This window comes from Lepidochelys kempii, chromosome 10, assembly GCF_965140265.1.
Source record: "Lepidochelys kempii isolate rLepKem1 chromosome 10, rLepKem1.hap2, whole genome shotgun sequence".
Classification (NCBI taxonomy): Eukaryota; Metazoa; Chordata; order Testudines; family Cheloniidae; genus Lepidochelys; species Lepidochelys kempii.
The window spans coordinates 72,722,522-72,736,428 of record NC_133265.1 but is presented as its reverse complement, the minus strand read 5'-3'; the positions used below and the strand labels follow the sequence as shown (position 1 = coordinate 72,736,428).

The 13,907-nt window shown below is 45.3% G+C and overlaps 1 protein-coding gene across 2 annotated transcripts in view; it reads right to left on the bottom strand.

The window, feature by feature from the left end:
* SLCO3A1 (solute carrier organic anion transporter family member 3A1) overlaps positions 1 to 11,522 on the bottom strand; it is a 212,497-nt gene extending 200,975 nt beyond the window's left edge. For both annotated transcript variants that reach the window (XM_073304209.1, XM_073304210.1), the window contains exon 1: positions 11,144 to 11,522. In XM_073304209.1, the coding sequence (XP_073160310.1) occupies positions 11,144 to 11,317 (174 nt within the window). In that variant the 5' untranslated portion in view covers positions 11,318 to 11,522. The remainder of the gene's footprint in view (positions 1 to 11,143) is intronic.
* Positions 11,523 to 13,907: the final 2,385 nt, after the last annotated feature.

Sequence of the window (13,907 nt, the reverse complement as noted above, 5' to 3'; positions counted from 1 at the left end):
ATTACACCATAACTGCAAACAGATACAAGAAATATAAAGTAAGCTGACATTATTGCCTCTAAACACACAGTGTCTCTTTAAAAAGAAAGGAAAAATGCAGAGCGTGACATTCCATTTGCATTTTGCCCTTTTTGCCCAAATATGTCATACTGTGAACTTAGGCAGCAGTGAGGATTCTTCCTGGTGCTGCACTCAGGCCCTAGCGCCCACGGTCTTCAGGACTTCTGTCTGAGTGAAGACCGCACAATTCGGCCCTAACTCCTCTGTAATAATGACACTCAGCAATACACTAGTCCTCTGTTAATGTCATGCCAATTTATATTCTGTGGGTGAGAGGCCAGAAGTGGGTAGAAGTAGCAGCTAATTCACATCCTCCCTTTCAAAAAGGCATTTGCAGCACTTTTCCTGTTGGAGCTCAATGAAAAACACATTCATTGTTTAACAGGATGGGCTGTAAACCTGAGTAGTACAGTATTTTCTCATTCCATTGTTCCCTCACAGAATGGAAGTAATAAAGCAAACCTGTAGCTACATGAAATTTAGGGCCCTGTCCTGATCTTTAACGCAGAAATGTGTATCCATCAGTTTGTCACAATGAATCTAGGCATCATATGGAGCATAGTTTTCCTTGCTATTTTCTGCCCACCCAGCATTTAGGTGCTCATAGGCATCCGAGAATGTTTGAGCCTCACCAAATCTAAAGTAGACTCCAAATGCACTCAAGGGGAAAAATATTTACATTTCTGCTTATATGAATTCACATACAAATTCATCTGTTTCAGAGTGCACACGACATCAGGCCACAGTTGAACCTAGGTGCCAAGTGATGGTGCCACCTGGTTTCAGAGACAGTGAAGAAACTGAATAACCCCATGTGAAGTGAGTCATTCATGCTTTTTAGATGCTAGTGAGGGGGTGGGAGAAGGGAGAATAGATTCAGATTTTCAAGAAGAGATAGCTTAGTATGTGAAATAAATAGGATTGCCAACTTTCTAATTGCAGAAAACCTAACACTCTTGCCCCACCTCTTCTCTGAGACCTGACCCCCCACTCACTCCATCCCCCCTCCCTCCCTCCATCACTCACTCTCCCTCACGCTCACTCATTTTTACCCAGCTGGGGCAGGGGCTTGGGGTGCAGGAGGGTTCCAGCTGGGCGGGGGGCAGGCTCCGGGATGAGGCCAGAAATGAGAGGTTCAGGGTTCAGGAGGGGCTCTGAGCTGGGGCATGGGTTGGGGTGCGGGCAGGGTGAGAGCTCTGGCTGGGGATGCAGGCTCTGGGGTGGGGCCGAAAACTGGACACCTGGCAACCCTAGAAACATAGAAAAACAGAATTGTGAAAGTTAAAAACCAAACACCCAGCTTTTGATCAAATATTGTAGTACAGGGGTGGGCACCCTGCGGCCCATCAGGGTAATCAGCTGGCGGGCCATGAGCAGTTAGTTTACATTGACCATCGGCAGGTACAGCCACCCGCAGCTCCCAGTGGCTGCAGTTCACCATTTCCAGCCAATGGAAGCTGCGGGAAGTGGCACGGGCCGCAGGGATGTGCCGGCCGCCCCTTCCTGCGGCTCCCATTGGCCGGGAACGGCAAACCGCAGGCACTGGAAGCTGTGGGCGGCCGTGCCAATGTAAACAAACTGTATCTTGGCCCATCAGCAGATTACCCTGACGGGCCGCCTACGGCCCACGGGCCACAGGTTGCCCACCACTACTGTAGTATAACATTTGTTATTTCAAGTATTCACTCACACATAACTGAAATAGAACAAATCACCACTCATGCTTGTATCTGGGCCTGGCAGGTTTGGGTTTTTTTTAAATTTCAACTGATATTGATATAATTTTTCTACATTTGTGGGAAATTATAGGTGAGGGGTCAGACATTGGGGGAATCAGACAATTTAATGACAGAAGTTGCGATTCAAAAAATTAAAGCTTTATAACCATTCAAACACAGAACTGTCAACATCACCTGTCAAAATATAAACAGTAAATAGCCTGAGAAAGGCTGAAATCAAACTAAAAAGTTCTCAAACAGCATTGTTTTGCCTATCTGAAATGTCAATTATCGATGTTTATCAGTTTGTGTGGGTAGGGTGAAATCAATGTTTATTGGCATTTACTGATAAAAATCTAATCCTCCCAAGCCTAATGACATGTGACCATTATATGCCAAATCTAGAATTAAAAGGGAAAACACATCAAGTACTTTAGGCACAAAATTCAGCCAATTGGACATTACTTTAAAATGTATTTTTGTTCTGTATTTGTACTGTGCCTAGTACAATAGGGTCCTGATCCAAAACTGGAGCTGCCAGGCACTACAAATAACTATATAGAGTCTTCAAAGCAACATGCTCTAGATATAAAGGGCTGGTGTCAACTTGATTTTGGCCCAGAATTTACTTGAAATGCCAACTAAAAATATTTCTACAATTTCCCCCCAAAGTCTTGATAAAAACAGCCTGGTCTGATTTTTACAAAAACTCCTCCCATTCCCCACAGTAGCAGAAACAAACATTGAGACACCAAGCACTAAAAGTGAAACTGTCTTAATTACTTTATATACTACAGTGATTGGTGTGGTATAAGGACCTCGAAAGAAGCAGCATTGTCCAAGAACTTTTTAATAAACACCATGGAGTGACAGTAAACTGGCAGTTTTAAATTTTTCCACTTCCAGTAAGCTCAGGTGCTATTACTAACGTAAGTGAAGAATTTAGATTGTTTATGATGTTAGGGCTTTCCAATGACATTTAAATCATTTTTGAAAAAAAAAATCTCCACCATTCTATTGCCAAGAGGAGGATTGTGGGGAAAGTAACTCATTATGTAGGACCTAAACAAATACAAAGTTCTGTGCTCCCATAGCTGTTAGCTAAGACCTGGTCTACACTTAAAACTTCGGTTGATAGAGCTATTGTGCTCAGTAAAAAAAAATTCATGCCCTCGAGTACCATCGCTGTGCCAACCCAGCCCTCTGTGTAGATCAGCGGTTCCCAAACTTGTTCCGCCACTTGTGCAGGGAAAGCCCCTGGCGGGCCGGGCCGGTTTGTTTATCTGCCGTGTCTGCAGGTTCAGCCAATCGCGGCTCCCAGTGGCCGCGGTTTGCTGCTCCAGGCCAATGGACGGCGGGACAAGTTTAGGAACCCCTGGTGTAGACCCAGTTAGGTCAACAGAAAAATGCTTCCATCAACCTAGCTACTGCTGCTCAGAGAGGTGGAGTTCCTACAGTGACAATGCCAATCTGCATCTGCACAGCAGGGTTATAGAGGCATAGCCATTCTATAGCAGTGTCCATAATGTAGGTAGGACATAAAAAAGCCAAACAACCAACCAAAAGTACCATGCTGTTCTTACAGTGGTGCTGTCATCCAGGAGGTAGATGCAGAAAACAAAAGATAAAGACGTGTTAATTTCAAGGTCAATTAGAAATGCAGGGAAATCAGATCCGTGATTGCCAAATGGGAAGGGACATCATCAGGGAAAACACATTTTGCTTTTCTGCTTCCTAAAGCAGCAGGGAAGAAAAACAATACATACACAAACAACTCTGTCTCTTTAGTTACTGAGTTCTCCCTTTCATGCCATGAGCAGTCATTTTGAAATCCTTGATTATTGGAAGTGAGAGAGCCTAGGAGCCCCATTGTGCCAGATGCTCCAAAAACCAAGCTAAAAGACAGTCCCTACCCCCAGACAGGTCAATTATTATATGTGTAGCTTCACCAGCATACTAGCGTTTCAAGTGGGGCTTGGAAACAAATTGTTGGCTGCTGGATTCAGGACACCTGAATTCAGTTCCCAGGTCTGCGACACACTTGTGTGCCACTGGGAAAGTCATGTTTCTCATCCCTAAAACAGGAAGTATTATTGCACTCTTCTCCCCTCCTCTGTCTCTCTTGTCTATTTAGATTGTAAGGTCTTTGGGACAGGGATTGTCTCTTCCTATGGGATTTCAAGTTGGGATTTCCAGGCAGTACTGCTGGTGGGGAGAAGTGCCAGAGACTCCATGAATTCCACTCTGGACTTTTCTGTTGCTATTGATTTTACATGGAAAGCACTCAGACATCACGATGGGCAGCAGTATAAAGCCCAAGATAGATCAATACGGTGATACAAATAATCAGTATGAAGAGGAAGAATGGCTGGTGGTTATAGTGGTGATGTGGAATCAGGGCTCCTGGGTTCTATTTCTCAGTCTGCCACTGAGTTATGAAACCTTGTAAGTCTAAAACATCTCAGTACTTCACAATTTTGTTGGCCCACCTAGACAATAGAAACAGTAGTTCTTACTTACTTCAATCAAAGGCTTGTTTGGCAGAGAGGTAGAGTGCAAAGTACTGTCAAGTAGTACATATCGATTTCATACTATCGTATGGCTATTCATTGAAGTACCTGGCCAGATCCTCATCTAGTGTTAACCTGCATTTGTTTGAAGTCAATGGAGCTACACCAGTTCACATTTGCTAAGAATCTGCCCCATTAAGTACTACTTTAATTGTGTGTGGAATACACTTATGTTTGCTTGTATGAAAGGATGGTTTGGAAGCAGGGTAAATACATAAAGAAAAGAACAATTCTTCTTTCATACTGTACATACAGAACAACTCCACAATGCTCTTGGATCCAGTTCATTCTGCTGTCCAGTTCAAGGCCTCTTCAACCACTAATTATGTTTATAATACTTCAGGCCATTAAAATACACACAGATATGATTGGTCATTGCCATGCATATGTGAGGCAAAGGTATTTTGGAAGCTCAGGCTGGCCAAAGACAAGGAAAGCAGTAGAGGACTTTGGTCTTGTGATGGCTCTTAGTACTTTTAAGCAGCTGATCATTCCTCCAGAGATCAAAAGTACTTGTTGTGCCCCTAAGGAAAACAGCAGCAGAAGCTACTGTTAAGCATTTCTCTACTTAAAAAAAAATTAATTCATGAAACTAATCAGCCCAAACGCCTGCTATAGGATCAGACATTTAATCCTTTACACATTTAATCAAAAACCATAATCAAAACATGCATTCTGCAAAAGACAAAGAACAGACACGTACTATAGTATTCTTCATCTTTATAATGCTACCCATATAAATACTTATCTATTAGCAGCAAGTAAAAGAAGATCCCAAACCAAAATCCCAAATACGATCTCCCCCAAGCTTTAGGGGTGTTCAAAATCCAAGCCCAGATCTCGATCAGAATGTTGCAAATGATTTGCAGTGGTTTGCAATGCAAAAGCTTTCCAATGGGTCAAACCCAAACTCCTGATCTGAACATCCCCAGGAATTTGAAGAACATCCCCAGCATCTTGATCTGGATGGGGTTGATACCCATTTTGCAGTCACAGACCCTCTCTGGCCCCAAAATAAGAAACATCAGAAGGATCCTGACACAACAAGTAGAAACGTTATCAAACCAGCAGGTTTTGTTCAGTGCCAGAATGACTTTCAGCTGCAAAACAGACAATATTCTCTAATGGAAAAGGCGCATCAGAGACAGCTTCCCAGAAATAACACAGCCAGCAAAGATGTATCACAGAAAAATGAACTGTAAATGACAACCAGACAATTCCTGGCAAATTCCATCCCAACCAAACATTTCTTTTCACTTTACATTATTTTAAAAAATACCCAAGTGGCAAACATATTAACTTTACAGGTAGTTCCTCAGCACTGCTAAGAAAGAAGTTTTAATGCAAATTCTCACTATAGGAAAATAATTACTTGAATCAAAATTATGTGATAAACTAGCAGGAGAAAGCTTGCCTTGTGGTTAAGCCAGTGGTCTGGAGCTCTGGGTTCCATTGCTTGCGTTATCACAGTCTGACCTCGGATGAATCAGTTGGGCCCTGGTTCTGCAGTATTTAACTCAATGGAAGCTTTGCCACTGAGTTCAATGAGCGTAGGATCAAGCTTCTGTGCCTCAGTTTCTCATCTGAAAAATTGGGATGATAGTTCCCTCCTCCCATTGTTTTTATCTGTCTTCTCTAGTTACATTGGGGGCAGGGAATGCCTCTTACTATCTGTCTGTACTGCACCAAGCGTGATGGGGCCTCAGCCTCAACTGGGACTTTGAGGTGCTACTGTAATACTGCTAGTATACTCAAAATATTTCTAAGAAATGTCCAATGAAGATCTGGATTCAAATCCTCCTCCCATGGGAGTTGGAGCATGTCTGCATCACTGGAACATCTTTTTTCTTAGTGACCTATAGTAAAATAACTGCATAATAAGTACCATGTTTGCTAATTGTTGGTGTCTGTGTGGGTTTTTTTTTTAAACTGACGCAAGCCAAAGATGTCAGAGCCAGCTCAGTTATGCTGGTCACTAAGAACTGTATTCTTGTGCCTAAGGGCAGAGTCTGGTTGAGGGGCTTTTTGATTGTGTATACCACTGCTGGAATCATTTTGATGATTATTTCTTCTTGAATTCGGCATTTAAAAAGCTTTGTAACATAATTCTGGATACAAAAATAAGAACAGGCTGAGTATTTCCTCAGATACCAAATGCAAGCACATTCCAATCTCATACAGACCTAAAGCACACTCAGTTTTGCACATATATTAAGGGGGCCTGTTGCCAGCTCCAGCTAACATTTATTCCATGGTAAAGCTCTGCAGAGGGAGTTGAGTACAGTCCTCTAAAGTTTTCTTTCAGGAAACTAAAAAACCAGTTTTGCATTCATTTCCATTTGAGCTCCAACATACTAAGAGGTTCCAAAAGTTATTTTTCCTTTGCATCCTTTACGCTAACCAATCCTCCTCCATCACTCGACAAAACACATGAATAACTGCATTCAAAGCTGTTTATAGCAAACAGACATCTCAGTAGATCCTTGTAAAAACAGGTGCACAAAAGCATAGTATTTTTCAAACATATTTCCCATATGTATGCCCGTTATCTAAACGGCCCTTGACTTCAGCAGATGTTATGTCCTCACAACTAGGTCAGTTTGCACTGGAGCTATCTGAGGCTAAAGACAGAGGAGAGAAAATTAAATTGTGCTCCTGCTCCACAGATGTTGGCTGTCAAACAGATCTCTTCTCGTACGCTAAAGCAATGAATTCACCACCAGTTATGCAGAGATTTGAGTGGCAGGGCGATAAAACATCTTGGTGATCAACCATCAGGTGCACTTGCTGCATTATCTCCACTTAAACTATTCCAAAATATAATGAAAGTAAGAGTTTAGGGAAATAACTGTTGCCAAGGTATCTGAATCAGCCTCATCTAAATCACTGTCACTGCGCATGGCCAGCATGACTGATCATACTGCTGCATTTGTTTGAAAGATCTTGGCTCCGGGCTTTCACTGTTCGTGCTATTGGCACTTTGTTCATCATACACACAAGTAAAGACAGTAAATCTCGGTTTTCACCTGTGGGCCTATGCTGCAGAAGAAGAAAAAAAATTCCATCTTTTCCAGTTGCTGCTTAAAATCTTGAGCCACTTGTTGGCAGCCATCTGCAGCAGGAAAGGCTGCCGTTGATGAGCTGTTCTTTCACTGCTGTCGATAAATAATTACCGACAAATTCTATTTTCAAAAAGGACACAGGACAATTTGACTAAGCCAAACAAATTTTTCAGCGAACATGCAAACAACAGGGAGCGTGCCCCAGCCTCAAAAATTAAGCATGCAGAGGAGGTTATCATTTGCATATGCGATGCAAAACAGGCTCATAATAAGGATAGGTACACACAGTCATTTCACATATGTAAATTACAGCAGACAAGTGCAGTGTAACTGACAAATGCTCTGGAAGGTAATGACCATCAAACTTTCCATAAGGTTTCACATATAATCTCAAAGAGACAGTCTGATTAAACATATACATCTACTACTTGGAGTCCTGGGGTATTTTGCCACTGAACTGAGCAGGACGACTGAGCTATATAGATGATTACTATAGAATCATAGCCATTCATGGTGCTTTACAGACACACACAAAAAGAGAGCCGTGAACACAGCAGCTACAGGATGGCTGGAGAGAGCATGTACACACACAGCTCATGCTTGTGTGGGTATGTAAATAAGATTAGATAATACACATGCAGAATCTGCACATATGTAAGACATTTTTTATTTCCCTAAGAAACCAGTGACCACTAGCAAATTCCATAGTGTCAAAGCAAAGCACAGCCAGGAGTGAGTTATTCAGTCAGGCCTAACAAGCAAGCTCCTGCCCCCCCGCTTTTCAGAAGTTAAGTTTTCCAATCATCCTCACTGTGTGTGTGACACAGCAGAAATGAATTCTGAGCAAGCCAGTCTGTCACTCCCCCTCTAAAAGGTAATTCCGCCCCCCCCCCCCCCGGCTCCAGGAGTTACAAATAACTAAGGAAAGTTATGTGGTCAAGCAAAATGGAACCATGAATGTGTTATTTGGTTATTTCTAACAAGGCAAAATAAGGAGTTTATTCAACTTCCCAGCAGTATTACATATTGTAATTATACCACATAGCATTTCCCTATTTGCTTTTCCTTCTCTGTTCTCAGTGGCTTCCTTCTCAGCCAGAGTTGTCACTCAGGGCTCAGTCTTGCGATCCATGCATGCTCATGCAAATAGTCCTTACTCGTATGAGTAGTTCCAATGGGTTAAATTCTGCTCCCAGCCACCTCTGTGCAATTCTGTAGTACTTCCACTGATTTCAATGTACAGTAGTTACTCCAGATTTTCACCACTGTTACTGAGAATAGGATTTGGGACACCTTGTCTGAATAAGGACCAGGTCCTCAGCCTTGACATCAGTATTTTATGAAACATTTCCCACGCATGCTCAGGGACAAGTTCAGCTCCACAGGTGATAGCGCAGGTGGGGAAATGCTAGTGTAGACGCAGCCATTTATATATTGCTCTTCAAATGAAATTCCACATTTGCATCTGTTAGTTGTACTAAAGACTGTCTGGTGTTTGTTGAGGCTGAATAATAAGTGATACAGGAAAGCAGCAGCTCTAATCACTGGCCTTGGTTCACGCTGTGGTATTTTTCATTGGCTAGTTGTCTAGTACTGTTTATAGATCTAGCTGGGTGTTAATGCAGGATATCCTCCTGTACAAGATAAAGTTTGACGATAGCATGCTGTTAAAAGAGATGGAGGAGGGTAAAATTTAGCAGGGCCTATGTCGAATTTATACCCCCAAAAGGCAGAGGTGCCAGAGTCTCCCTGAATTCCATCTGGAGCTTCACTGTTGCTACTGATTTTACATGGTCAGCATTCAGATACTACGGTGATGGATGTGCATAAACCCCTACGATCGTAAAAATTCACATGAATTCCCTCTACTGGTGCCGCTGAAAGCGAGACCATCTAAGTGGTATATTATTCCTTGGTTTATTAGTCTAGCATCAGGTTGTGCCTCACTCATTCACACTGACAGGTAGCTCCCACTGAAATCAGCATACCTACCCATGAAGTAAGATACTACTCAGTGTGAGTAAAGCATGGCACAATCTGTCACTTAAAACATTAAATATCCGTAGAAGCTCATATAATCTGATTTCATTGCTGAATGTAAAGTGTGGTGCATTTTATTATACATATATAAAGCTACATGCTTTGCTACATGGAAACAACTGCAAATTTTTATTTAATATGCTAGGGCATATTAATGGTGCTTATTATAGTTACATATCGGTTTAAGTTACTTACGGTCTACCATACTATGCGGGATGAGAGAGATTTTCAAGAACCTATTTAGAAACGCACGTGCCATGGGCTTTCAATTGGATCTATGCCCCTAAATCACCTAGACTGTTTTGGAAAAAAAAAATCCCACTCATATTTACACACACTGAAAGAAGAATATGTTTCACTTCCGGAGGCTGTCCCAACACATATGCAAGGGTGTGCGTGTTTTTACAAAGGTGTCCCTAAGTTGTTCACACAGAAAGCAAACTCAGTTTGACGTACATCATTTTCTCACTCTTTTACTATTACCTCTGCCTTTGATACCAGACACAGGGAGTGTTGCACCTTCCCATAACAACAGACCTCATTATGTAGCTTCTGTGATAGACAATCTACAGCACTTTTACCTAACAGTAAAGATCTGGGATAGTGTTGACTAGCACAAGGAATACCAGTAACACAGGGGAGATGGAATAAATGCCCTATTCTATCTACTTCGTATCTATTCAACAGAACTCGGGCACTGTGACATTTGATCTCAGTTACCGGCCAGCTGGAAACCCAGCAACCCTACCGATCTATTCTGTACGCCCATTAAATGCGCTTGGGTTTGGAAACCAGCCCCCTTGTCTCCCTAGAGTTAGACAGGCAAGCGAACAAGAGACACAGAAGAAGGGTAACCCCTCAGCAGTGCTGAGTCACTTACAACAGCCAAGCATTTCACAGTTTAAACACGATTGCTCCCCCTTGGGATTTTGCAAGCCACGTTGCTGTGGGTTAACGGAAACACCCTTCCACTTCCCCTCGTCTTTTTCTGCAATCATCAAACACTTTCACAGAAGCGGCCGATAGGAAATTCACCTTTAAGCATTAGCCGGAGAAAGTACAGCGACTTGCAGCCGTTCATCAGGTATTGTAACTTTAGCCACCGCCGCAGTGGAAGATGGCTCTCGAGGAGAGGGGGGAAAAGGAAACCGCTACCCATACAGCCCGGGGCCCAGATCTGGGCCACACACTTCACCGCATCGAGCTTGTCTGTTGCATCGAACAATTGCGGGTTGCCAAGTGGGACGCACAGAAAGTGTTCGGTCAATTACGCGTGTGTGTCTGTCTGTCTCCCATTTACTGGCGGGGAATTAGCAGAGAACCGAAAGACACGAAGCGAAGCGAGGAGCACACCGCTCTGGCGCTACTAAATACAGAGCAGGAAGCGGAGGCAGGAGTGGATTTAGCGGAGACGGGTCACCCCGGCCGGGGCCAGGGCGCAGCGGCCAGCCCCGGCACTGGGGAGACCATACCGCATCAGGCTACCTGAGGATCGAAAGCCCAGCCCCAGGGTTAGCTCCCGGCCCTTTCCCCTCTGCAATCTGGGGCGCCAATGCCTCCCGGCCCCCTCCCCGATGGCTGGGGCTCTCCATCCCCTCTGCAGCACTTGCTGAGAGCCTCTTGCTCGGGGGCGGGGGGAGCGGATCCTGCTGTCCCTAGACATGCCCCGTGCCCGGGGCCGGCACACACTCACCAGGTAGGCGCCCACCGTGCCCTGGGCCAGCATCAGGGCGCACTCGGACACCAGGAAGATCTTGATGTTGGAGAAGCAGGAGACCTTCTTTTTCCGCTTCTTATTCCCCTGCGCCTCGTCCCCCTGCAGCTCGCCGCCGCCGCCCGCGGAGCCCCCGGGCTTCTTCCCCTGCATCCTTCCTCCGCCGCCGCTTCCCGGCGCCCAGCAGCTCCCGGCTCCCGCTGCTGCCGGGCTGCCAAGGCGCTGGAGGGGCGCAGCGGGGCTCCTGCGTCCCCGGCTGCTCTCCTCCGCCTCTGCCGGAGCGGGGTGTGCCAATCACAGCGGCCGCTGCCCGGCCCCTGCCTCTCTTCTGGCTGCCAGGGCCAGCTCCCCACCTCCTTCTCCGCTAGCCCTGCCTCCCTCCCTCCTTCCTCTCCTCCTCCGCGCACGGGCTGGCAGCGCCGCTCCCTCTCGCCAGCCCGGCTCCAGCCAAGCGCGCTCCCTCTCCTCCTGCGGCTGCAGCCGGCGGAGGGCGGGGAGTGGCTGTGTGGGGGGCAAAGAAAGGGGTTTGAGCCTGGGCTAAGGGGGCTGCTGGGCTGGCCTGTCCCGGGACAGACAGGGCAGGGAGCGATGCAGCCCCTCCCAGAGTCCCCGCGGCAGCTCTTAGCAAGGGGCAATGCCCATCGCAGCCCATTTCCCCACGGTGGCAAGAAGGATCCAGCTGCTGAACGGATCCAGCCAGCTCTGCTGCCCCGGCGACCTCCAGCTGCCCACCCGCTCCCTGGCACCCAGCAGCCCACAGCTCCTGGGCACTGACTGGTGGACCCCCGCTCCCTAGCCCACGCCAACCCCAGGCAGACCCCCAGCGCCCTGGCGCTGACCAACAGAGTCCAGACAATAAACAGACAATTCTCGGGCACCAGCCAAGGATTCAGGCAAACCCACTGCTCCCCTGCACATCGGTGGCGTCTCCTTTCGCGCCAGCACTCCCCAGGCGGCTGGTTATATATACTGACTGCGGGGTGCCTGCCCTTAGCGTGTAAGAGACCCCAGAAATATCGGATGGAGAGATTTTTTTTCGAGAACAGCCATTAGCCAGCTCCTTTCCCCAACGGCGTGGTTCAACTCGGTGCTGCTCCCTCTGGCACTTTGGAGGGAGAGGGGGTGGATCCCAGGCTACCAGCATTACAATTCGCTCTAGTTTTTGGACCCTTGTGACTTTTTCTCCTAGTGCAACCTGCTTTACTGGAGCAAGACCAGTAATGTTAGATGTTCCCATGTTTTTTAGGAGCAAGACCAGAAATGTTAGATGTTCCCATCAGGAAAATGGGAAGGGGGAAGGGGAATATTCTGATACCATGGGGAAGGGCCCAGTAGGAAAGTCTAGGTAGAGAGAAAGCAACGTGCAGAAGTTTGTTTGAACACAAGCCTCGGCAAAAAAGGGAACTGTGGACAATACAGCCAGATCCTCAGCTAATGTGAAGGGCCATAGCTCTGCTGAGTGCAGTAGGGGTACAATGAGCTACAGCAGCTGAGGATCCAGCCCCATCTCGTTTCTGGTCATGCACTTGCTTTTATGTGTCTGAAAACAGGGACTTTCAGCCACTAAGAACCCTACCAAAAGCAAGTTATGCTGCTGGCAGACAATTAATGAGAATGGAAATCCACTCCCAATACCGCTTTCTATGCCCCTGACAAGCTCTTATTCTAAGGTATATGCATGACCATTTCTCCTTCTAATCCTCACTTGCTTTACATTGTCACCAGCTCCAGGAGTTCTAGTGTCAAGAGATCTCCTTTTAAAGACCACTGCATAGCACTTCTACCATTACAGATCACATTCCTTCTCCGCCCAGCAGCAAAAACCTGAGCTCCTGCTTTTCTCTGAGGGCATACTTTTCAAGTTTGAGTGTGCATTCTCATATTCTATCATGGTTTCTTACCTTATTAATTCCCCAACCACTGGTATGTGGACCAGGCATTACGGGAAATTCTGGTTTTTGTGGATAGTACTTGCATTTGGAAATTCTGCTTGTTGGGCTTTTTGTATGGGTAGCTGGGTAGTGATCTGTGACAAAGGTCAGCATGGATGAGCTGCTAAACCCTTCTAGCCTCCAGTTCTATGAGGATATAGGATAAGTGCCATAAAAAGTGCCTAAATGATTCAGGAACCCAAGTCCCACTTTCAAAAGTGATTTAGGCACTGATTGAAAGTGTCACTTTTTCAAATGGGACTTGGTGCTTTTGAAAATGTTCCCCCATCATCAGTCAGGGCATCAGATAACCACTAACTGGCTTAAAGTAGAAGGATCTTCATTTTTCATTTGAAAAATTGCCTTTTTGAAAAGCTGGGAGGGTTGCAAAAAGGCAATGAGAAATTAATAACTGTTTGATAAGCTATTGCAATCATATTTAAAATAATTCATTTTAAATCTCTTTAAACTGAAAAGGGTCCATTTCAAACACTTACTAAAAATGCTTAAGTTGTTTTCATTTCAAACTAGTTTTTCCATTCCTTGACCAGCCCTCCATTCAGGTTAGTCCATATAGTTGCCTAGTAACGGCTTCCATGACTAAACAAAGAACAAGCACCTTCCTCTGAAGTGTGCAACAAGTCACTGTTAGGGGCAGGATATCAGAGGAGATGGACCATGGGTCTAACAATTGCGTTCATCTTTCTTCTCCCTCCTTAATAGGACAGAGTGAGAAGCTTCAGTGCCTGGGATCAGGGAAGCGAGAGTCTTAGGTCTCCTTGGAGTGTCACAAAAGATTTCTCTGTTAACAT